Source organism: Danio rerio, chromosome 7 (genome assembly GCF_052040795.2).
Source record: "Danio rerio strain M-AB ecotype USA chromosome 7, GRCz13ab, whole genome shotgun sequence".
In the NCBI taxonomy this organism is placed as follows: Eukaryota; Metazoa; Chordata; class Actinopteri; order Cypriniformes; family Danionidae; genus Danio; species Danio rerio.
In genome coordinates this window covers 12,847,967-12,874,558 of record NC_141027.1, presented here as the reverse complement: position 1 = coordinate 12,874,558, position 26,592 = coordinate 12,847,967, and the positions used below count along the sequence as shown (strand labels likewise).

Sequence of the window (26,592 nt, the reverse complement as noted above, 5' to 3'; positions counted from 1 at the left end):
CAATTATTTGTTTCATTTTGTTTGTAAGTTATTTCTGTATTTTAATAAATTTTTTGGTAATCCTTCGTAATCTAAAAATAGTATTTGAATTGTATTTTAAGTTTTTATGTGTATTTCATCAGTTATTTCTGCATTTCTATTTGGCTTAATTTTATGTTTCAGTTTTTGTAATTGTAATGTTTTAACTTATTTGTTTAATTTTAATTAGTGTATTTTGTGCATTATTATTATTTTCTCTATTCCAGTTTTCATTTGAGCTATTTTAGTCCTTGTCTAATTTATTAATTTCACTTTAGTTTTGACATTTATGTGCATTTTTGGTTTTTAAAGGCCAAATTCTGCTTTTTATATGATCTTTATATTATTTGTATTTAAATTTATTCCACTAATTTCAGATTCATTTCAGGTTTTTTTTTTAAATAATAGTCCAATTAAATACACCATGGCAGTATGGTGTCTCAGTGGTTAGCACTGTTGCCTCACAGCAGCAAGGTCACTGGTTTGAGTCCCGGCTGGGGCAGCTGGCATTTCTGTGTGAAGTTTGCATGTTCTCCCCGTGTTGGCGCGGGTTTTCCTCCGGGCGCTCCACTTTTCTCCACAGTCCAAAGATATGTACTATAGGTAAATTGGGTAAACAAAATTGGCCGTAGTATATGAGTGTGACTGCGAAAGTGTTTCTCAGTACTTGGTTGTGGCTGGAAGGGCATCCGCTGCATAAAATGTATATATATAAAAAAATGTGCTTGAATAGTTGGCGGTTCATTCCACCGTGGCGACCACTGATGACTAAAGGGCCTAATATAAGGGTCTAATAAAAATTTATTAATACATTTATAAATAAACCATATAGATTTGCTTTCTTAATCCTCATTCTCAGTGTTTTTTGTGAGCAATTTCTCAATACTTGTTGTTCAAAAGTATATCATTTGTTCTTCTTTCACCAGAAAGTATCATTATTTAATTGAATATCCCGTCTCGCTTGTCATGTTATTGAACTTTGCTGATATATTATGAGTGGCATCTTGTGTTCAGTACGAGACGTGACTCCAGGCAGTGTGTAATCAGTAAATGAGTCAGGAGATTCACACCACAGCGACGTCGTGTTGATTTCACACTCACGCCTCGTCTCTCATCATGTGCAGTGATAATTAAACACTACTGGATCCGTAATAGAGTCCCGCTTTCCTGCTGCCTTCACAGAGTGTTATTATGAGCCACACAGATGTGTTCACTCGTCATTATCACCATCAGACTCCAGCTAGACTGTTGTTTCGGTTGAGTTTCTATATAGAATAGATTGTGCTGTGCAATATGACTGTTTAACCCTCGCTTATTGGAAATATGTGTCCAAGGATTTATTTTTGAGAATCGAGAAATACAGTTAAAGTCAGAATTATTAGTCCAACTACATTATTAGCCCCTGTGTATTTTTTTTTACCCAATATCTGCCTAATGCAAAGATTTTTTCAACACATTTCTAAACATAATAGCTTTAATAGCTCATCTCTAATAACTTATTTCTTTTTTCTTTGCCATGATGACAAGAAAGTAATGCAATAAACATTGTTGTAACAAAGTTGGAAGACCAGCCATCGGGAAGGAGGAGGCAGAGAACTGAAAAACATTTAGATCATTTTTAATAATAAAAAATAAAAACAAACAGACAATAGCTCCTCAAGGAGACTGGGGTCTGTTCTTCGTACCTCGCTTAAATGATCTAAAATTATTTGGCAGATCCTGGATCTTTTAATCTTGATAACTGATCTCTCGCTAATTTGGTTCTTCAAACAAGTTCGCGAATCAGATTAGAATGTCTGGATAAACTGATCTGAGATCGCTGCGTGTGTTGTGAAAGACAGATCTATCGATCCTCAAAATCATGATCAGCAATACAACGATTGGCTGACGGCACAGCAGCGTAATGACATCATCTGATTAATATTCAATTACCCATGTGAGCAAAATTACATCAAATTAGTAGTAAACCGTTTGTTAAATATGACACGCAATAACCTTCCATTTGTTGTGAGCTGCAGGCTTTACACTGTCATGTGTCAAGAGTATTCATCATGTATTTCAATGCATATCAATGTATTTAGTTCTACATTTAGAAAAGATTTTCTTTATAATAGTAGCCGTTTTTTTTAATCAGTGTAAAGAATAACTGGATGTTTACAAAAGCATTTTAATATTGGTAAAGGCGTCTGCAATTTTTGTGAAGCATCAAATCACTGGCATATTAACTGTTAAAACATGTTTATGACTGCATAAATGTATTATTGCTTTAAAAAAAGTCACATATTGTGCATTTCTATTATACATACACAAATTGTTCTAAAGCGATCTAAAAAGTTCATATCAATTTTCTCTTTGCACCACCAGGTGGCAGTCTTTTTCTTTCATTTCGAGGGTGCAGATTGCATAAGTTTTATTAATATGTATAACTTTATTTATTTTATTAATAACTATAACTTTTATATACTTTAAAAATATTTACAATTTTCCCAAGTGTATATAACTACTACTGTAAGAAAATATCAGAATTCGGAACATATTTACTGTATTATCTTTGCTTGAACTGAGCCAATCTAATCCTGTTTATATGAATTGAACCTGCTTCCGATCAGGTTTGAGCTAGCACAACTGTTGCTATGACAACAACTCTCGGATCAGCTTTGAAGAACGAAACGATCCTGGATCGTGTCAAATCGTCAATATCCAAATCCAGCTAACTGGGTAATCCACGTACGAAGAACGGACCCCTGCTCCCAAACTGAAAGCAAAACAAAGTCCAGGCCTGGTCTTCTCTCGTCTACCACTGCTGTTTCTCCTTCTTTTATAATCCAGAGCTTCTTCATGGGACTCGAGGCAATTTCGGACTCGAGGACAATATCACTCAAGCACCAGCTTTAACCCTTTGATGCACACGTTATAAAATTGATATAAAAAAATAAACTTAAACGGGTCACTGTAGACCCATGTAGTGCATCAAAGGGTTGAGGCTGATTTATAATTCTCCGTGACCCTCGGCACCTGCCTTGCGCGTAGCAGTGCATTTATACTTCTGTGCGCTGTTTGTGTTTCTCTATAATAGCACTAGCTGGCAGTTGGCTTTTATGTCCCTCTCTGTCAAGTTTCCTCACGGGTGTTTTGTTTTTTCTGAACACTAGCTTTATGTACAGTACAAGTAGCTAAAACTTGCTCTTTTTGAGGCGGGAACCGGCGGACGTGCAACAACTTTTAATCATAAGGTAAACACAACACAAAAGTTTCCATCTGGAGCTTCTTCAACACTTATAAACACTCGCTCCAACAGGCTCGCGGCTATCACCACTGCCCACAGCTACCAAGCCGACCAATCACAGAGTGTAGGAGCCATACATTGTATTTTGGATATTGGCCCCAAGGTGTCAGTAGGAGACTATATAACTGTGGCTTCACTGCTTGGAGGAAGACAGTGTTGGTAGGAAGCACACAGTTTTTGACCGTCTCGTCTCGTCTCGTAGCTGAGCGTAACGTAACTAAAGGTAACAGAGAAGTGTGCATATAGATTAAGGAAAGTCATTAAGTAATTCTGTTGATTGGAAGTTGATTGGAAAATAAAGATGTTTTTATTTGCATCTATTTGCCTACAGACTCTGACTTTTACGCGTTAAAAACTTGCTCACTCTACCAACAATAGCGGCATTGGAAAGCCGCTACACAGAGCTTGGTCCACCCGTTGTTGCTATGTGTAGTTACGTTTTTTGAGAGGTACGCATCAACGTTGGCGTCAGCCAGCACTAAGCGACCGTGTGAAGGTTGTGTCGGATCATACGGCCTTTATCCCATTCCCACAACCCTCGGTCAGTATATTACAGTAGAGACAGTAGAGAGACAGTAGATTTATCAACAGTAGAACCAAATGACTTTTTTTTTTTTTTTTTTTTTTAGCAACATACATGTATATCAAAAACTCTTATGTACATATCTGATGCAAAAGACTTAAAAAGAACCACAGTAATGGCAACAAAAAAGCATAAAAAGTGAAGTTTAATGCAGGGAAATATGGGAACAGTTATTATAGTTATTTACTGTTTATAGTAAGGAAATGTACTGTTAACTTTACCAGGTTATGGATTTTCACTGTAGTATTTTTACCGCCCACCCCCCTCCATTGAAATCACTCACATTTTTTACAGTAAGGATTACGTTTGTTTTCTGTTCGATTTGAGCGTTCACAAAATAAAAGAGCATTCAGTTATGACTTCAGAATTCAGAGTGACATTGAAGCCGTTTCATATTATCTAATGCGTGTCATAGTGTCCTTCTGCTTCAGGGTTTCTCAGATATTGTCGATGAGCAGAGTAAATCTAGCAAAACTGCCATATGAGGCTAATTTCCTTTGTGTGTTCTGGCTAAATTTAGTCTGACCTAGTTGGTTGCTAGTGAGTGAAGCTCGGGGAAGCCACAGAGACGAGGATTCTGGGTAAAACCTTATTTCACAGCTGTGACATGGGTAAGTAGTAGTAAGAAAAATTTTGTAAGTCTCAATATAATTTTCCATACTTATTTTTTTGTGTTATCTATCTATCTATCTATCTATCTATCTATCTATCTATCTATCTATCTATCTATCTATCTATCTATCTATCTATCTATCTATCTATCTGTCTATCTGTCTGTCTGTCTGTCCTTCCGTCCATATATATCCATCCATTCGTATATACATCCATCCATATTCGTCCATCCATCCATCCATCCGTATATACATCTTCATGTACATCCGCATATACATCCATCCATCCATCTGTATATCCATCCTTCCATCTGTACATCCATCTGTATATACATCCATCCATCCATCTATCCATCCATATATCCATCCATCCGTATATCCATCCATCTGTATCTATCTATCCATTCATTGGTATATCCATCCATCCATATCCATCCATTCATATATGCAAATTCATCCATCCATCCGTATATATATCTGCATACCCATTCCTATATACATCCATCCATCCATCCATCCATCCATCTTTATATACATCCCATCCATCCATCCATCTGGATATCCATCCTTCCATCTATACATCCATCCATATATACAGCCATCCATCCATATTTACATCCAACCGTATAAAAACCCATCCATCTATCCGTATATACATCCATCCATATATCCATCTATCAATCCCCATTTCATCCACTCATACATCCATGCATCCATCCGCATATACATCCTTCCATCCATCCGTATATACATCCATCCATATATACATCCATCCATCTGTTCATACATCCATCCATTAAATCATCCATCTGTATATGCATTCTTTCCATTCATCCATCCATCCGTCCATATTTACATCCAACCATATATACACCCATCCATCTATCCATATATACACCCATCCATCTATCCATATATACATCTATCCATCCACATATCCATCCATCCATCCATGCATCCATCCATCCATCATCCATCCATCCATTCATCCATCCGCTTGTACATCCATCCGCATATACATCCATCCATCCATTTATACATCCATTCATATATACATCCATCCATCCATATATACATCCATCCTTACATACATCCATCCGTGTATGCATCTTTCCATCCCATAATCCACCCATATATCCATCCATGTATACATCCATCCATCCATATATACATCCATTCCTCCAGCCGTATATACACATATACACTACATCATTCATCTATACACAGTACATTTGTATATACATCCTATCCATCCATCTGTATACATTGCCTGTCCGTTTTTCCCTATACAGTAACTCTAACTAAAATTAGATTGATCAACTTTGACCTCAAAAACAGCAAACAGCAATTGCTTTGTATTTTTAAAAAGTAATTATTCCTGTCATGGCATTCCTGTGATGGATCTATTTACTATTTATTGTCGGACATTATCCTCTGAGGTAGAACTAATATTGCAAAACTACAACAATTCAAACAAATATTTTTAAACACCTCAAAACATTTTTCCCATGTCTGAAATGATCATCCATTATAATTTTACCACTTGGGACTGAATGGTTGTTTTCCCTCCTGACTTTTTGTCGCTCACTTTGATGCATTTCTTTTCATCCTTCACTTTTTACCTGTGTGTCATGGACAGCCCAGCAGTAGGACCGCCTGAAATAACATTAGCAGTGTTATCTGTTCGCTATCCGCTTGCTGTTGCGAGACAGACGCCCAACATTGTTGACACACAGTTCAGAGGGTCAGGTCAAATCTATTGTTGTTTATTAGACAGGAACAATCCATGTCGAATGTTATGGTGCGTTAACGCACTAACATATCAAATTTTCAACCTTTAAAATATCTAAGGTCACCAAAAAATAAAACACAGATAGACGAGCAGACTAAAGACCTTGAGACTAAAGGAAAGCCTTGTTCAAGGTTTACTGAAGCCTAATGTTTAATGGTCGGGCGTTTATTTAAAGTTATAGACAAGGGATAGTTCACCCAAAAATGAAAGTTCACTCATCTTTTACTCACACTAAAGTGCTTTATAATTTTACGTTGAACACAAACAAACATATTTTGAAGAATTTTGGAAACCGGTAGCCAATAAGTGCGTTCGACTTGAACCTGCTTGAAGGCTGTCAGGTCGGACACCTCGGGGCTTGTAGTTTGCTGCATGATGGCAGATCACATGGCGAGATCAATGATTTATTTAATTAATTTATTGCAACAACAACAAAGAGTTACAGTACAAATAAAACAGAATAGTCTCTACAAACTATAGATTATTACTTACAAGGAATTCATTAATTTAGCTTAATAGTAAAGTAGCCAATAACAAACAAAAGTATAGTGCAATAAGGGGGAAATGAAGGTGCACATGAAAAGGAAACTAATATTATTTAACAGGCCTATTAAACACAAAGCAATAAGCACAAATTCTAGTGTAAACATCACACTTTAGGATACTAGATGCTGAATGGTATGTCAATAGTGTTCTTGTTTGAATATGCTAAAAATGGGTTTGCATTTAATTACATTTATGGATATAAAACTTTACAATGAATAACACAAGGTTTATACAGAAACGTGCATCACACATACATACATACATATATATATATATATATATATATATATATATATATATATATATATATATATATTAGACTTTCTCATTGTACGTCATTTTGACGGAGAGTGTTGTACAATTTCCATCATAACTTATTATTGATCGGTTTTTAATCTGCAAACTTTCTGATCGCTTTTTTCTTTCATATTTTAATAATGAACTTGCACGACGAGCATATAGGCTAAATTATTCATTTATTTATTTGACAAATAAACAAAAACTCCTATCTGCCTTAACTCATATCTTCCTCCTGCGTCAACCTGAACTGGGTGCTTGCCTGAAGGGCTAGGTATTGAGTTCGATACTTTTTAAGCACTGACCGATTCGTCTCAATACTATCAAGTATCAAAAAAATCATTTTCGTTCGGTACCAAATTTCGATACCCAAGGGTATAATCTTGTCAACGTCAGTGAGCTAGAAAACCTGCGGCATCCTTAACGTGCCCGGATCAAATGCTGGTGATTGGCTGCGGCGAGGATGTCTTGAAAATCAATAGTTTACGGCGGTTGTGCCCACTCGCTTAGAGCTTTTCAAATGTGAGGCTGTAATGCGCACACTACTACACTTTAACGCATTTTTGCATTGTTTGACTGCAAGATCACCACGCCGGCACAGTCATCATAACAACGTGCCCACCACTAGCATCGTCCTCCGTGACTGATGAGTAACTGCGCGATGGCTGAGGCTCCAAAAGGTAAACAGACATAAGCGCTAGCTGCTATGACGGCCCTTTCCCACCTCCTCCGCCTCAAAATCATTTTAAAGTCAGGCGAACTTCGTTTTGTAACTTTTGCTTTTTGTCGCTATTAATACACGCACTGCAGGCTACACAGAATAACTTTATTCTCTCCAACACCAGTGCGCACACATCTTCAACTAACACACACACACACACACACATCAGGGTCATACCATTACATAAACTGCATGGGGGTAAATCAGGAATGAACCAGTCACTGCTTATACTATACTTCTCATATTTCACAGTGGCTAGTGTGGCACAGATGGCAGAACTCGCCGAACAGATTCGCCACTTTTGACACTCATAAACAGTCATAAAGTCCTCATGCTGCAGGAGTTAAGAGGTTGCTGAAGGTGTTATGCTGTCATGCAGTGAGGGGTTTGAATCTTTAATAAACTACGACAGTTTGCATAATCCATATGAAACAGCCCCTTAAAAGTCACGTCTTGCTTTCAATTTCGGGGTTAGGCGCGTTTTGCACTCACACACAAGTGTACTGTGCCAAAGCCCAAGTGAACCGCACTCTGGCACACTGTTAGTGTGAGTACACCCTAAAAGAATGTGTAAACGGCCAAGAAAAAAAATCTGATATAGGCAACAAATCGGAATTGGGCATCAAGACCTGACAGTGTAATTGGGATTTGTGCGGGGTCAATTTATTAAGCCTTTTTTTTGGACCTAACGTAGGCTGTGTAACGTTATACTGTTTCGATGGCTTTAAATACCTAGCTAAGTTGATACTAAAATGCTTTAAGGTTAACAGTAAATGATGAAGTTTACCTCACATTAAACTTATCTTATTGAAATGTCCTTATCCTTGGCTACATTAACAGTTTAGCTTTCATGTTTTCTTTACATTAATGTTATAGTCTCTGCTCCTGAATGCCCAGAATGCCCAGAAAGGAACCAAAAACAGTCAAAATAAGTCCATGTGATATAAGTGATTCAATCATAACTATATGAAGCTGCGAGAATACTCCTGTGTGCAAAGTAAACAAAAAATAACTTTATTCATTGATTTATCTATCATAGGATCAGAAAGCTCTTGGATTAAATCCAAAATATCTTCATTTAAAGATAATTAATGACAGAATTTAAATTTTTGGGTGAACTAAACCTTTAAGCAGCAGTAAGCCTCACAAATACTTAGAATTGGTTGACTTAAAACTGCTTGAACTATTAAAACTGTTCGCACTAATATATTGTGTTAACTACACTTTGTTAATTTTGTGCTTTTGTTCCTTTGTTTATTGGTCTTAGAGATAAGCCTGCTGTGAAAAGTGTCACAAACTTTCTGAAAAAATAAAACCAAAGTTTCTCTGAGATTGTGTTTTGTAATCTTGTTAAAATATATTTCTTAAAATAAAAGTATCGAAAAAAGTATCGTTCGGAACCGGTATCGAATTCAGGGTATCGGTATCGAAACTTTTGGAACGATACCCAGCCCTACATGCCTGTGTGTAATTAAACACATATATTTGGTTATTCAGTAAAATATATATATATATATATATATATATATATATATATATATATATATATATATATATATATATATATATATATATATATATATATATAAAGGTGATTAGGTCTACTGCAGTAAAATATTTGAAGTCCTTTAATAAGCATGATGTGCAAAAGGAAGTTTGTAAGACAGAATTTGTCCAATAATTAACTCGAAACATATGTGATTGTTGTCATGCAGTGAACTATGCAATCGTGTAATATCGGTGTCGTCATCCCAGTTCCTGCAGTCGCTCTTCAGATGCTGCACTGGCTGAATTGCAGTACTTTAATGCTACATGTGACAGTAACGCGCAGTGTCAAGCCGTACAAAATTTCTAACCACCATGCACCGATTTAAGACAGAATTCGATCGATCTGGGCAGCGCGGCACAAATTTGAACCCAACTAATTATAGTTTTCAGCCATGTGACCTGCCTGGCAAAAAAAAAAAAACAATGTGCCGTAATGGCAGCTACACTGGGATCTCAATAGAAAAGCAGCTGTTTTTCAGCCTTCCTAAAGCACATAAAGCACAGCTACTCTCTCAATAAAATACATGTTAGCCATTAGCAACAAAACTGGAGGTAGCTGGCAGACAGATGCCTCTCCCATGACGCAAATCCACGTCTTATTTTGAAGTAAATTTGACCCGCCGAAGCGAGAAAACTCAATGTTTAGGTGTCTATTAAATTGTTCATGTATGATTAGATTGCATTATTCGCACGTGAACATTTGCCGCATCTGGTGTGAATGTCCCATAAGAGCTCCAATTTGACAGTGTTTACATCTATCTTGTGGATATTCCTCAGCGATTCGGTCAGTGGTGTTGGATCTCTTGCTTTGATTAATATTTGCTGGTAGGGAAAGTCTGTTCCTTCACCTTTGCTATTTATACGTTCACTTTGCAATTAATTATTACATTTTTTTATTTATAAAATAATTTTTATTTTATTTATTAATTATTTAATTGCTAATTAGAATAGAAACTGTATTAAAAGTATACAAACACACTGACAGTTATAGGTAGGTACCATCGATTGCTTGCTATGGGTGAAATGGGTCAATGATGCTAACATTTGGCACAAATCCATGAATTTCTCGTTTCTGGCTGTTCTTTCAGTTAAGGATTTTTTTCTCCTGGTCAGTTAGTAACATTATATCTTATTGAACATATCTTATTAATTGATTATCTGGCTTTTTAAATACAAATAGACTTGGTGGTCAGCAGGAGAATAGTAATGATTTGCCCACCAGGAAGGTGTTCCCCTGATGCTGTGGCAACTATCAATTGACATCCACAGGAAAAAACTAAAACTATGGAAGTCAATTTTCAATTTTGGTTGAACTATCACTTTAAATGTGTTTCAGTTATTACATTCTATACCTTTTTGTGCTACTAATTATATTCACAAAGAGTCTGAGGCTATATTTTTACCTTTAACTAAGATTCACTGTATTTTACCCACAGTCTCATTAGTTTGCAGTTGTCGATTTTTAATATGTGAATGGTTTTTCTTGTACATTGAAATTGCTGTGTACAGTTTGCCATTTGCGTGGGATTGAATGTCAATTTTGTGTGTGTTTGTAACAGTGAAACTGAGTGTGTAGGAGGATTTTGCTGTAGTGATCTGCACAAAGAGGCCGGATGTTGCTCAGTTTTCTTCAATTACCATTAAAGCCTTGCTAACGTTGTAATTTGACCTTGCTCAATGACTTTCCATAGAAATCTACTGACTCAATACATCGTCTTACATCGAGTTACATCATACATCCTTAAATCCTAGCAGAAGACATCATTTCGCATCAGCTTCCTGATTTCTTAACTGTAACGTCAACCGTTTTCTCACTGAAGTCAGTCACATGAGATTTCTATTTTGATTTTGAGTCTGAGTACTGTATATTTTACTTTTTTGTTCCCTTCAGCCATTCACAACCCATTCAATTCCACGGTTCTTGGCTTTTATATAACTGTAGGTGATATAAAAGCAGTCAGATATTTCTTACATAACATTACATAATACACTCACTGGCCACTCACTTGTTTTAATTCTTGCCTTCACGAATATCAAATCGGCCAAACACTAAATATATTTAAGCTTGCAGACCTGTTCAAGATCATCTGCTGAAGTTCAAGCAAGGATGGGGGTGAAAGATGATTTAAATGTGACAGAATCTAGTTAAATTATTTGTTTAGTAATGTTTATTTTGTGTATTCTTTGTTGTAATGGAAACTTGCAGCTTGTTTTTATAAACCGAGTCTATTCGTTTGTCGTAATTAAATTCATTGCTGTCCAAATTCAAAATATCGGAAAGTAGGACTAAATGATAAATTCGGCATTTGCGATTTAACTTCTTGCACATTGTGTGAGGAAAGTACAGTGATGTGATCAGTAATAAATCTCCTCCGAACACCAGAGGGCGTGCTCTGGTCGACTGTAAAAAATCGTTGTAATATCCATGAGCTCACCTATAGGTTTCTGAAGAGCGCAAATGTAGCTAATTAACACGAGCATTAACCGCATTATCATGATAGACTCATTCAGAAGCGAACTTGAGTTTATGTGACGAACACTTTTCATTAAAAAAAGCTCTTTAAGTCCACCTTATTTTTTGCTGCTGCCATCCTCACGTTTGTGTCACACACCTTGTTCTTGCATGAGAAATTTACCTGTACAGTTTTGGTGCTCGCTGCTTGTATCTGAACGCAAGTACTGCCTCTACTGTGACAGCAGGAAAAGGTACAGCCAATCACAATGTTCATATGTGTTTAGGGGCAGTGCGACTCGAGGAGAGAACGGGATTTCACCCTTTTTGCATGTCTAGGTCAATACTGACAGCGCAATTTTTATTTTTAATAAATTATTGGTCAGTACATTTTAATAGCTGATGCATATTGCCGTCCCACGTCCCCCCCGGCCATGCTAAATCTACGCCCCTGCAATCACCTATAACATTGGTTCTCAAACTTTTTTCACCAGGTACCACCTCAGAAAAAAAAGTCTCTCCAAGTATCACCATAATGACCAGTATTTAAATAATGTAGCGTAGTTGGCCAATTTAAGCAGCTACAGCACTGCACAGTTCGAAAACGAGGTCAAATTCATATTTATAGAACTTTTGATAAATTTTTAAATATATGTCGCGTGTATGTATGACATATTTGTTAAACTTTTTGAAATCTAAACATTACTTGTATGTAGAGTGGTAGGGAACCCGTTTTTCTCAGAGGATGTCAAGTTGACAAAACATTGCTGCAACAAGTTTTTTTTATTTTCTATGGAGAAAATTAAAAAGCACTGCAGTGTTTGGGTATTCTGCGTCCGAGATAATTAGTCTAACGAAATTATATTCCATACAAAATATGAATCTGATCAGTGGCTTCTTGTCACTTGACTTGCAGTGCGACATTCTAAAAAGTTAAGATGTTTTCAACTTGGCATGCCTAGAATACGCAAGCGCATCGTGCTGCAGTTCTTACTCATTTTGCTAGCCTGTAGGTTACATTTTGCCGATCAAGTGACTTAGATGTAATGAGAGAAAAATAAAAGATATTTCTAAATAAATGATCATTCAGACTGAGGTAATAAATAAAACAGAAATAATTAATGATTTTTTTGTGCGGCCCGACACTAATTGATCTATAGACTGGTGCCGGTCTGTGGCAATCCGAGGATTGGGGACCACCGCTGTAGCATGTATCTGCTCTGCAAGCACCATGCACCTCTTTCTCTAGTCCTGCGCCAATTGGATTGATTTTTAGCAGCTGATGACGCGATGCACTGAAGTAAAAATTCTAAGCACATCGCTTTGATCGTAGGCTTTAGAGAACAGCCACACGGCGGTGTTATCATATGCATCAAATGATTAAAATTCTATTCATTTTTTCTTTCATTACTCGGTGATTCCTCTGCGAACCACTAGAAGTAAGCCTGTGTACCACTGTACCACAGTTTGAGAACCACTGACCTATAGCATTATGTGAAAAAAAAAATGATTACATGATTAAACAATATATTATTGCTTTGTTAGCTCAATATTTCATTACAATTCGAGAACATTATTACGTGATGAACTGTTCGTTACAATTCAAATGTAGTGCTTGTTACATTAAATGCATTTATTACATTACGAGTTGCTACATGGTCTAAAATCTCTCAGGAATGCACCTTTGTTGAATCTTGTCGAATTGTGAAAGCAAATGCAGCATCTAACAAAGTGGCTTTTTTCAGTGCATGTGTGTATAATACATTACATTCACAGTTTTGCATGATGAACATTACCCCAGTTATTTAGTAGCTGCTAAATTAACAGATCACAGTAAAGCAGTCTACGCTTTGGAAGACATTATCACTCTTCCTATACTTAGCATCTATTTCATAAGGTGTCGTGTATCGGTGCTAATTAGAAAGTGCTTTGCTGTCTGTCGTGTTGTCTTCATTCCAGTTCCGGGGTTTGGTTTGCATCGGCTTTCTGTGGCTTTTCATACTCATAGATGGAAACTTTCGCTTTACTTGTTGATTCTAACAAGCGTCTGCATCGCTGAATGTGTCTGACCTTGATTTAATTGGCTGTTTGTTCCACAACACAGTGCTGTTTGCAAGCGAAAGTGTCGGCGTGCGTGCATGTCATCACTGTCTGGACTTGTTTCGCAATTTCCTTCCATGTTTAAATGGAGGTGCACATTGTTCATTCCTTGGTAAATTGAATGTCCATGAAGAGGAAATGAGAGCGTTTTTTTGTGCATGTGTGAGTGTGTGAAACTGCTGCCTCGGTATGCTTTATAGTTGACAAATATCTGTGGATCACTAATCTGCTTACAAAGTTTAAAGAGAAATGACTTTCATTGACCTTTTATTGCAGATATTCCTGATTGGAGCAAAAGTGCATTGCAGTTTTGCTAAATTAACTTCTTTTTTTTAAATAAATTGCCTGAAAACCACCTCATGGCAGAATAAAAACAGTTTTTGCAAAATTAATGTTTCCATCGTCAATTTTTATGGTTCTGCAGTTTCATATTGCATGATTTCAAGTTATGGAAATGCAGCTAGTAATTTATAGACCCAAATTATTCATTTCAGTGATAAAACACTACTCTTTCCAACACAGGCTTATTGCTAATATGTGCTTCAGCCTACATGTATAGTGAAACTGCAAAAACATACTTCAACCAGGGCTAGAATGATACATATTATGATACATGGGTTGCGATACGATATACTAGAGCCGGGCGATTAATTGAAAAGTAATTCAACGTTCAGAATTTATAATCAATCGACATTTTCCAGGTCGTTTTTTTTCGACTACTTTCTCTACCGATTACTATCCCTACCCTACCGCATCTCTCAAAACATGTAAGTACATCGCGATGACGTGTAGCGCAAGCTCTGTGATTGGTCAGTTTGGTAGCGGTGATGGTCGTGGGTGGTGCTGAGAGCCGTGGGAGCAAGTGTTTACAAGTGAGGAGTACAGTGGAATAGCTCCATATGGAAACTTTTGTTTTGTGTTTCTGTTTACCTTATGATTATGCGCTAACTCCCGCCTCTTAATAAGCTAGTTTTAGTTGCTTGTACAATAAGATAGCATTCAGAAAAGACAAAACCCAATGAAGAAACTCAACCTAGAGGAACATAAAAACACACTGCCATATATATACACAAGGTACATATATACAGTTGAAGTCAGAATTATTAGCCCCCCTTTGAAATTTTGTTTCTTTTTAAAAATTTCCCAAATGATGTTTAACAGAGCAAGGAGATTTTCACAGTATGTCTGATAATATTTTTTCTTCTGGAGAAAGTCTTATTTGTTTTATTTCGGCAGAAATAAAACAGGGTGGAGTGGAGTAACGCATGGCTGAGTAACGCGAGAACCCACAAGACCAAGTGCGAGATTCAAAATGGCGGCGTTCGTCTTCTAGACAACAAACAAACTGCAGTGTTTTTTTTCTTGTTTTTCGACTTTTCTCCGCGTACGTCCACGCATCTACAATCGGACTATACCAATACAACTTGATTATATATTTTTTTCTCTGTCGTTCATCCTGGATAAAATCAGTTTTTAATTTTTTTTAGCCTTTTTTAAGCTATATTTTTTCTATAGTCCACAGAACAAATCATCATTATTCAATAACTTGGTTAATTACCCTAAGCTGCCTAGTTGACCTAATTAACCCAGTTAAGCTTTTAAATATCACTTTAAGCTGTATAGAAGTGTCTTGAAACATATATAGTCAAATATTATTTACTGTCATCATGACAAAGATAAAATAAATCAGTTATTAAAGATGAGTTATTAAAACTATTATGTTTAGAAATGTGCTGAAAAAAAATCTGCTCTCTGTTAAACAGAAATTGGGGAAAAAATTGATGGGGGCTAATAAATCTGACTTCAACTGTGTGTATGGTCATAAATACAGACCATATACAGAAACGCCTGGTTTTAGACCACAATAACACATTGGAATGATGTAGAGCCTCCTTTTGCAACATCAGTTGGTCTTGGGAATGACCGATACAAGTCCTGAACATTGATCAGAGGGATTTTGAGCCATTCTTCTTGCAGAATTGTGGCCAGGTCACTACGCCATGATGGTGGAGGAAAACGTTTCCTGACTCGCTCCTCCAAAACACCCTAAAGTGGCTCAATTATATTTAGGTCTGGGGACTGTGCAGTCCATGGGAGATGTTCAACTCCATTTTGATGTTCATCAAACAACCATCACAAGTCTTGCTGTGTGTATTAGTGCATTATCATATGCGCCCATCTAGCACATATTTGATGTATTATGTATTAAGTTTTGAGCCTAGGGAATACCATGATATTGCAGCTCAAACCATCACTGATCCACCACTATGCTTCATTCTGGGCAATGCAATAGTCTGGGTGGAACACTTCTTTGGGGCTTCTCCACACCATAACTCTCCCAGACTTGGGAAAGACAGTGAAGGTGGAGCCATTAGAGAACAATACATGTTTCACAATGTCCACAGCTCAAGGTTTTTGCTACTGGCCGTATAATTTCACCCTGTGGAGCTCTCAAAAAACTGTTTTGGTGGAAACCGTGAAAATGTGGTTCGTCCTTCTTGGTGGTTTGCTGACAATACACTGAACACTGTGGCTCTTGAAACATAAGAAAAAAAGACTTGCTGTCTTTGGATGCACTAGCGAGACGCGAACCCACAATTTGTCCTGTATTGAACTCTAATGTACCACCCATAAACTTATTGGTCTTACTGGTGAAATGTGCAAGCAACGAAGTTTGCCCACCAGGGTGGTCGATTCAGGTAGAAAGTAGTCATGAAACCTCCAGCACTAAATTGGCCAGTGTTTCAGTTTCATTGTCCAACTTCTGTATATTTACTGTAATAGCTTAGGTTAACTTGTGTTCAGATGGTTGTGTTTTGTACCAATGAATAATCAATGAAAAAATGCTTGCGGAATTCTTTAAACAAAAATAACCAAATATAAGGTGTCCGGGCTCAACAAGGATGGCTCGATGTCCTGGGGCCAGCTTGAGAGATGGTTGGGACAGTAGACAGGATTGTTAGTTGATTAATTGGGCTATACAGCATTATAATTTGCCCATGACTGTTTGTCAGTATGCATGCAAATGTGATCTTACAGTCAGAAATGCAGCACAACAGACAAAAATAACAGTGTTCGCATGAGCGAAAGGAAGCAGGTGAAAACGCAGCGACCACAAGAATGAGAGGATGATCATGTGCCAACGGTTCAGTTTGAAATAGACTTGACAAAAGGTGATGCTCATGCAAAGTCCTTCTGCTTTCAAGAGCTCGATATAAAAGCCTTCGTTCTCTGTGACACTAAGAGAGCGGCTATCTTTGCGAATGAAATAAAGAAATGACTGAGTGATTCTGGTTTCACTTGTTGAGTTTGGTGTTGACGTTGATCTTTTTACTTGCTTTGAGTTGAAGGGGATCCATGGTAGCCATTTTTTACTTTAAATTATTTCATGATCTTTCATGATCCATCATTTTTTAGCCTTCAAATCTGGATTCTTAAGCATTCTCGTAGGCTGCATCATGCGATTACGATATTATCCTTAGGCAACAAATATCACACCCCTACATTTTTTTTTTGAAATGCAAAATCTGATCATGTTGCTTATGGTAGTCTTGACTTTGGAAAAAAGCATTTTGAAGAGTATGAGCACTTCATGTGGTTTCATGTGGGTGTTTGAACAACCTCTGCATGCCATCACCAGCGCATTAAAGAGAGAGAGGGTTTTGCAAAGACCTTCTGACCTCACACTTTCATCACTTACACACAGCAGTGTGGTAAACAACCTGACAACAGACCAAACAAAACCTCCGTCAGGGCCAGTGCTGGTGAACCCTAGGCAGAAGTAGGTCAGTATTTTGACTCTGGCAAGTGTGTGTTAGTGGAAATGTAGGCCAGTTCATACAGCAGCAGTTGGAGCTTTGTAGAAATACCAATTCGGGAACTGATGAGCTTTTGTGCTTAGTTTTTTTTGTTTTTGCGCCTCACTTATCTATCAATAGGTTAATCATTGAAATGTTAGATTTATTTATTCTTTTTTTTTTGTTGTGTTTGCTTTTGGAAACACTATTGTTTGTTTTTGGGAAATGATTTAGTTTAGTGGTTTGCTAAACAAAAACTAAGTATCTATCAAGCAGTTAATCCACTTGTCAGTTTTCGGGATGCACTGATATTAGTGGTGTAAGAGATGACAAATGTCACAATTCGGGTTATGGATTTTTAGTCACGGATCTGACCATTTTTTTGGATCAGCCAGAAAGAGGAGGCGGCACGTGTGATTTGCTTTCCATTTACGACAAACACAGCACTGCAAGACACTTTTAGTTTTAACTAACAGAACTTAGAACCTGTAATTTTATTAAAAATAAAATGAAGAAATATCAGCTGAATAAAAATAAATAGTGAAATATTCAGTGAAAAAATCACTGCTACAACTACTGTTGCTGATAACGCTAAATTAGAGCTGCACGATTCTGGCTAACATGAGAATCGCGATTTTTTTTTTTTTTTTTTTGCTTAAAATAAAGATCACGATTTTCTCACGATTCTGTAGATGTAAAATAAAGGTGTGGTAAAAACAAACATATGGCACAACATCGATAATCATATTATGTGTAGGTCTACTGTTTTTTTTTATAAATAATTCTATTCCACTTATAATAATTCTGATGTTGAATTATTATGTTTGAGACATGTGCTTACAATCTGTCATTGACAACATTATTAGACGATTTTACTCACTGGTAAAATCAGACATTTGTCATTATCAGATCATATTCAACAATATATAGGCTAGAGTAGTTATACTGACACTGTAAACATTTATTTTCATGCACAACTGTGTGTTCGCTATGAAAGAAAAACATATCAAATACTTTAAAATGCGATATGATCATTTAAATGAAGTGCACACTTTCGGTTTAATTTTAAGGGCTAAGAGCTGTTCATACTTCACGCGCGGCTCCCAAACGATCACTCTGTGCCACAAACTGAATATTATTTACAACTGTATTACCTGTTACTCACAACATTTGCAAGTTCCATCCACTAAAGTAGACGCGTGCGCGTCTATCATTTAGTAGAGCAGCGCGCGCCCTCTCTATAACAGCTCACTGTCAGCAGCTCACGTCACGTGTGATCTCCCAGCCGCAAAAACATCATTTAATGAAGACAAAAATGACATTTTTAGGTGAATTATACCTTATAAATACAGTTTGTGACTCTTTCAACATCATTTGGAGTTGTCCATGTCACTGAGCAATGTATGTAAACAATGAAAAGACTCGTGCGGTCGCCCTTTCTTCTCTCCTGAACTTGAAAATATAATTGGCAGAATCGTAGTGAAATGCTTAGTTTTTCCACTTACACTTACTTTACGTCATGTAAATACCAAATGCGCTTATGGCGCGACGCAGCTGGCTCTTAAAGGGAATGGGAGATGAGACTCTGAATGGTTTATTCTCAAAACACACCTATAACTCATTAAGAAAATAAGCTCAACCCTTTAGATTAGTGGTCACCAAACTTGTTCCTGGAGGTCTGGTGTCCTGCAGATTTTAGCTCTAACCCTAATCAAACACACCTGAACAAGCTAATCAAGGTCTTACACTTGAAACATCCTGGCAGGTGTGCTGAGGCAAGATGGAGCTAAACCCTACGGAGACACCGGCCCTCCAGGACCAGGATTGGTGACGCCTGCTACAGATCATGCGCCATGGCGCAAAGCAGATTTTTCCATCCTTATATCAGCAAAAGTGGATTTTAACACGACCTTATGGCGTTTGCGCCCTGCGCTTTCCACTTTGCGCATGGACTGTCAAAATAGAGCCCTTAGTCTTATTTTCAAGAGATCAAGATTTTTTCACTTTAAAAAAAACCTCAAACCTGAGCAATGCATGTGACTTCATTCTCCAAATGAGAGGCGTCTTTAAGCTGCCATCATTTAAAAAGTCATTTATATAAATTGTTAAATACATTTCTGTAGTTCAGCACTTTCTCCTTGTGTCATTATTACACAACAAATTTTTCAAACTGTTTTTTTTTATGTCTGTATTGTTTGGGTTTTTACCAAAATCTGGTTCCATTTCCTGTCAACAGCTCCATTAGAAATAACAATTCCCAGGAAAAAACATGATGTGTTCTCCACTGTATCTGCAATCATTGTATGGTATCTTTATGTGTTGGTAGAGTCATACCGTGTGTACAAAAATAATGAATAAATGACCTGTAATATAAGTCTTTTATAGGAAAAAAAATATTTTTATCATAATAAATAGTGTTTACCTGAACAAAAAAAATCGAATGTTTTTTATTTGGCCATATCATCCAGCCCTATAGTAAAATGTTTATTTTATTTTTTTTCTTGACACAATACCGTATTTCACTTGTGAATATTAAGCAAGTAAAATCAGTCAGTAGGGAACAGCAACTTTTTGTGTTATTCTAAGGCAGTTGAGGGATTTTTACTGATGCTTGTACCATGCCGGAAGTGTAACTATTAAACTGTTAGCACACGAAAGCACAGCAGGCTGTCAGCACTTCTCAGAGAAGCTACGTCACTACAGTAAATACACCTGCTTTTAAGGGCTAAAAATATGAAAAGTACAAACAAAAATAGTTTTTCCTCACCTATATGTGCTGTACAAAAACATTCATTTCATTTCACCATGCATGCATCTCTGTTGGACTTTTTTTGTGTCAGACAGTAATTTTGCCAGACAATTTAAAATCTTGTCTGAAATATCTTGATTACATGTCATCTTGCACTTTTTCCAATCTGTGCGCACAGACCAGCAATACTTGTCAAGATTTTTAACCTAATTTTCTTTCTGCTATGTGAGAGATGGCAATCCTCTTAGTGATTAATGCTGGGGTTTAACTACTCTGAATTGTTATGTTCAGCTTCATTTGCAGATTGTGACACCATGTGTAGTTCATTCACATACTGACATAATTGCATTTCCTTTAGTGGAAACACTCAAAGACAATGTTGCAAAATCACAACTTCTTTAGCCTAGTTTTATGTTTCAACATTTGTTTTTTAAAGACAAAAACAGCTTGATACATTTTTAAACCAATATAATATAATATAATATAATATAATATAATATAATATAATATAATATAGAACTTCGGCTCAGTTGGCGTTTCTGTGTGGAGTTTGCATGTTCTCCCTGCCTTCGCGTGGGTTTCCTTCGGGTGCTCCGGTTTCCCCCACAGTCCAAAGACATGCGGTACAGGTGAATTGGGTAGGCTAAATTGTCCGTAGTGTATGAGTGTTTGAGTGAATGTGTGTGTGGATGTTTCCCAGACATGGGTTGCGGCTGGAAGGGCATCCGCTGCGTAAAAACTTGCTGGATAAGTTGGCGGTTCATTCCGCTGTGGCGACCCCGGATAAATAAAGGGACTAAGCCAACAAGAAAATGAATGAATGAATGAATGAATGAATGAATAATATAATATAATGTAATATAAAATGCTATAATATAATATAATATAGTATTATAAAAATAATATAAAATAAAAAATAATAATAATATAATATAATATCTTGCTGATTACTCAATGCAGAAGTATAAACCAGCCTTTAGTCTTTTATTTATCAGGGGTTGCCACAGCGAAATGAACTACCAACTATTCCGGCAAATGTTTTATACAGGAGATGCCCCTCCATAATATAATATAATATAATATAATATAATATAATATAATATAATATAATATAATATAATATAATATAATATAATATAATATAATATAATATAATATAATATAATATAATATAATATAATATCAAACAAAATAATATAATATCAAATAATATAATATAATATAATATCAAACAAAATAATATAATATCAAATAATATAATATAATATAATATAAAATGATATAATATCAAACAAAATAATATAATATAATATCAAATAATATAATATAATATAATATAATATAATATAATATACAATGATATAAAATAATATGATATAATATCAAACAAAATAATATAATATAATATAATATAATATAATATAATATAATATAATATAATATAATATAATATAATATAAAACGATATAAAATAATATATAAAATAATTAAAAATAATATAATATAATATAATATAATATCGAATGATATAAAATAACATGATATAAAATAATTAAAAATAAAATAATATAATATAATATAAAATGATATAAAATAATATATAAAATAATTAAAAATAATATAATATAATATAATATAATATAATATTCAATGATATAAAATAACATGATATAAAATAATTAAAAATAATATAATATAATGTAAAATGATATAAAATAGTAAAAAATAATATAATATAATATAAAATGATATAAAATAATATGATATAAAATAATACAAAATAATATAATATAAACTAGAAACTCAACACAGAGACACATTAACACCTCACTGCCAACTAGCGTTTTGAAAGTGTTAATGCAGACCAACAAAAACAGCGAGCAGAAGTATAAATGCACAGCTACGCGTGTTGCATGCGCCGTTGGTTACGCCGGTCACTTGACGCAGAAGTATAAACCAGGCTTTACACAAAAGCTAAATTTGGATCTGTGATGTCGGGTATCGTTTCTTCACTGTAAGCCACAATAGAAGCTCATTATTGATTTATTTTTTCTTCCGACCACTGTATTGTGTGCACAGGAAAACATTGCCTAATATCACTGCTTCCTGTCCCTGATCTAATATCTCCATCTCTCTCTCTCTTTCTCTCTATGTAGTTATTAAGTGAGAAGATCAGTGGTGCGGAAGGGACGAAACTCGATGAAGACTTCATGGAAATGGAGCGGGTGAGAACTGCACAAATGATCCCCTCTTTCTTAATGTGATTTACAGTATGTGAGAAGCATATTTACCATTATCCACATGATCTTTTCCCACCTTTACAGAAAATAGAAGTCACCAACAAGTCTGTTTTTGAACTCATAACTAAAACCACAGAATATCTCCAACCAAACCCAGGTATGAATCACAACATCAGCATTCACTTTGCACTAACAATGCATTTACAGTTTGAACACCATCCGGTTTTACGAATTTCTACAACAAACAAGCGCATGTCCCACAACATTCTGTCACTCGATGACACCTGAATACCCTGTCAGAAAAGTGTAGTGGCTGGGAATGACCCTTTTACAGTGTCTGGTATAATGTTAATAATGTTTTTGGTGCGTTTACATAGATGAATATGACCACAGTGTAAATACACAGTACAGTTACGAGCTTATTGCCACCTTTATATCTTATGATAACATGATATCGTTGCCTTCAGTGATTCTTTGAAGATAAATACCAAAAAATAACTCAACTGGAATAACAACAGCAGTCATGATCATCAATCTCATATGAAGCTACAGATCGCGAGGACATATGATGACGTGCGGAGGTGTTGTGGTGTCCCATTTCTTCACACAAGGGCCAAGGGGAAGGGGTAAGGGGTACAAAAATAGAATTGGGATTGGGCCTTACAAACATGTCAACATCGACACTTTTTTAAAACTTTCTTAACAGCAAAAGCTGTTGGAGTAAAGATCAATTTCCCACAATGCATTTCAAAAGCTTCAAAAAATGAAGAAAAGGAAAACATAAATCTCAAAATACGGAAAACTATTAATTTGTGTTTATTTTTTACAATTTAAGGGACGATGTTTATCGAAAGCATTCGGAGGTGCACCACTCTGCCTCTTTTTGTTGACAAAAAAATAAATAAGTGTGGTGCGAATTTAATGTTGCTAGGCAACCACTGAATCAGCTGCGTATTGTGCGCGGGCGCTGCTGCTGGTATTGTTACAATTGTAATATATTAAAAATATTGTGATATTCACCATTTGTGAAGTCATACAGCTGCGGATAACTCAAAACATCGACCACTAGTCTCTTGTCCATCTATAAAAGTCTTCGTAGTCGAATTGACAACACAAACAATATGCAATAAATGATCAGCAGAACCCGCCTCTGCTTTTATTTGATTGGACAATAAAAAAAAGACATGACTGACTAATGGGAAAAACGCACGCAACAGCAAGCAACTAGTTTAAAAACTATTCAAAAATCATTTATCAGAGTTTTGTATTTTTGGTTTTGATTTCTAAAGTGCATATTAAAAGCTCCTAAAATCAATAAAGACAGTAAAAAAATAAATAAATAAAAATTCAAAAATCATTGCAAAAAGCGCATTTGGTGTGATTAAAGCCTTAATGTAGTTGTGTTTTTTTCACATTGCCTGAAAATGGCTTTAATAATACGAAAGAAAATCATTAGTCATCAAATGCAATGTTAAACACATTATACGGCATGATCTTTGCATGTTTTTATTTTACTTTACTCGCTTTTTAATGTGCTTTTGGTTTGAATTTAATCAACAGTGGTGTTTTGTTGTTAGCTAATGTAATGATTGTGTCCATATCCATCAGCTTGACCCATTCGGCCTGATGTGTGGACCTGTTTGAACATGACTGTAGCTTATTATCTTATTAAACTGATTATATTGCTCAACGAGAACACAGCCTCCTCCTGAAACTTGATCACTGTGTTGCACAACATTGCTTTATGCTTGCATCAGAGGTTTGCAATATGGTCAAACATGATATAGTAACAATTAGGGCTGCACAATACATCGTTTCACTATTGACGTCGCAATGTGCTCATCTGCAATAGTCACACGTTTTGATTTGTATATATAGTTGGTTTTAGCACCACAGAGCACATCATTTGTGGAGTTACTACAAAGGTTTAATCATATTAGAGTTTATCGTTCGCATGGATTGTTGTAAGACATTTGATCTCTGTTGAACACAAAAGAAGAGATAAAAACTCGTAATCATTGACTTTCATTGAAGAAAAAAACAAATACTGTGGAGTCAGTTTCCAAACGTTTCCAGGTGTCTTCAAAATATCTTCTTATGTCTTCAACAGAAATAAAGAAACTCATAAATGTTTGAAACAAGGGCAAGTAAAAGATGATTTATATCAGGGGTGTCCAAACTCTTTCATGGAGGGCCATTGTCCTGCATAGTTTAGCTCCAACGTGCCTCAACACACCAGCCATGATGTTTGTAGTATATCTTGTAAGAGCTTGATTCGCTGGTTCAGGTGTGTTTGATTAGGGTTGGAGCTAAACTCTCCAGGACACTGGCCCTCCAGGACCGAGTTTGGACACCCCTGATTTATAAATATATAAGTGAACTATTTATGTTGACTGTCTGTCTATTTAACATACAGTGGGTTTTAATGTGCATAAAAGTTGAAAATTAACGTTAAAGTGTCAAGTAAAATTGTAATTTCATGTTGGTATATTGTTTTTGAAGTACAGCAGGTTTGACCTGATGTCCATTGAAATGGACATTATTTTTATTTGGTCTCATTTATGAAAGCCTTCGGAACTGGGAAAATGAACTTACATTTTTCTGAAACTTAGAACATAATTTGGGTCTGAAGGGGTTGAAGCATTTGGGTAAAATAAATTATAATGTTTACAGCTTTAAAAAGATGAAATGTATTTAATTATTTATTTGATTAAGACTATACTGTGGTATTTTTAAAAACTTGATTCAATTTCTGTACCTGAATATTGTTCAGTTCCATAAATTATAAAGCACTGTTTACTTCATTTTTATCTTGGCTTTATTGTATTAATCTAAAATCCCAATCAATCTAAAATAATGAATTTTAAATGATAAATTACATACATTTTGTCTGCTTTAAATAAGCATTATGCTAAGACCACCAGTAGGTGGCAACAAATCCTTTTATTGAGTAGGGTTTGTCTGCGACTGCAAGATGGGGCGTTACATGAAGGGGCATAACTTGTAGTAAAGGCCTAACTTGAAGTTATGGACACTCACATGTGAAAACCATGTTGTTGGAAAGATGGTGCTGTATCCATCATTTGTTAACGTCTACACCTTCCCCAACCCTAAACCCAACCATCATAGTTATTAACGTCTACACCTACAACAAGCCTAAACCCTACCATCACAGTTTTTAACATACAGCCTCGAGTTCCGAAGGCTTTCATTCTTGACACGCTCGCTATTGTACTGTTATTTGCAACCACAGGGGGCGACGTCAAGTAGGCTAACTGTCGTGGCAAAACAGATGAAGTCAGTGAGTGGATTTGCGAAATGAACGAATATAATGATATATTAAATTAAGAGGTTGTGAATAAATTTGGAGAACCCATGACAACATTTGTTGAAAATGTTCTCTGGGAAGTATTTCCGCCATCTTGCCAACAACATCTCGTTGTGACATCTCGCTTGGTTTACTGGGATTTTGTTAACTGCATGCTACGTCCCCTTCATGTTACAAGTTTCAAGGTACTTGTTACGCCCTCTCTTATGCAGTCTGCAGACAGATACACTTGGATTTATTGAATCATTCATGCAATTAATTTTTTTAAGTGATTGATTCAAGTTGCTTTCCAAAGGGATAGATAAGGCATTTCGGACTGAAAACAGCAGTGCTTAAAACTTTATATATATATATATATATATATATATATATATATATATATATATATATATATATATATATATATATATATATATATATATATATATATATTAGGGCTGTCAAATGATAAAAAAAATTTGCGTAATTAATCACACTTTTTTTTTTAATTAATCATGATTAATCACAAAGCGTAATTAATCATG

At 35.7% G+C, this 26,592-nt stretch overlaps 1 protein-coding gene and 1 long non-coding RNA gene across 3 annotated transcripts in view; one reads left to right on the top strand and one right to left on the bottom strand.

Annotated features, from left to right (window-relative positions):
* sh3gl3a (SH3-domain GRB2-like 3a) overlaps window positions 1-26,592 on the top strand; it is a 64,462-nt gene that overhangs the window by 22,206 nt on the left and 15,664 nt on the right. For both annotated transcript variants that reach the window (XM_087259842.1, NM_001081691.2), the window contains 2 exon segments: window positions 22,657-22,725; window positions 22,825-22,897. In XM_087259842.1, coding sequence (XP_087115968.1) covers window positions 22,657-22,725; window positions 22,825-22,897 — 142 coding nt within the window.
* The window catches only part of LOC148679675 (uncharacterized), a 162,273-nt gene that overhangs the window by 129,936 nt on the left and 5,745 nt on the right, over window positions 1-26,592 (bottom strand). The gene's annotated exons all lie outside the window — the stretch shown is intronic.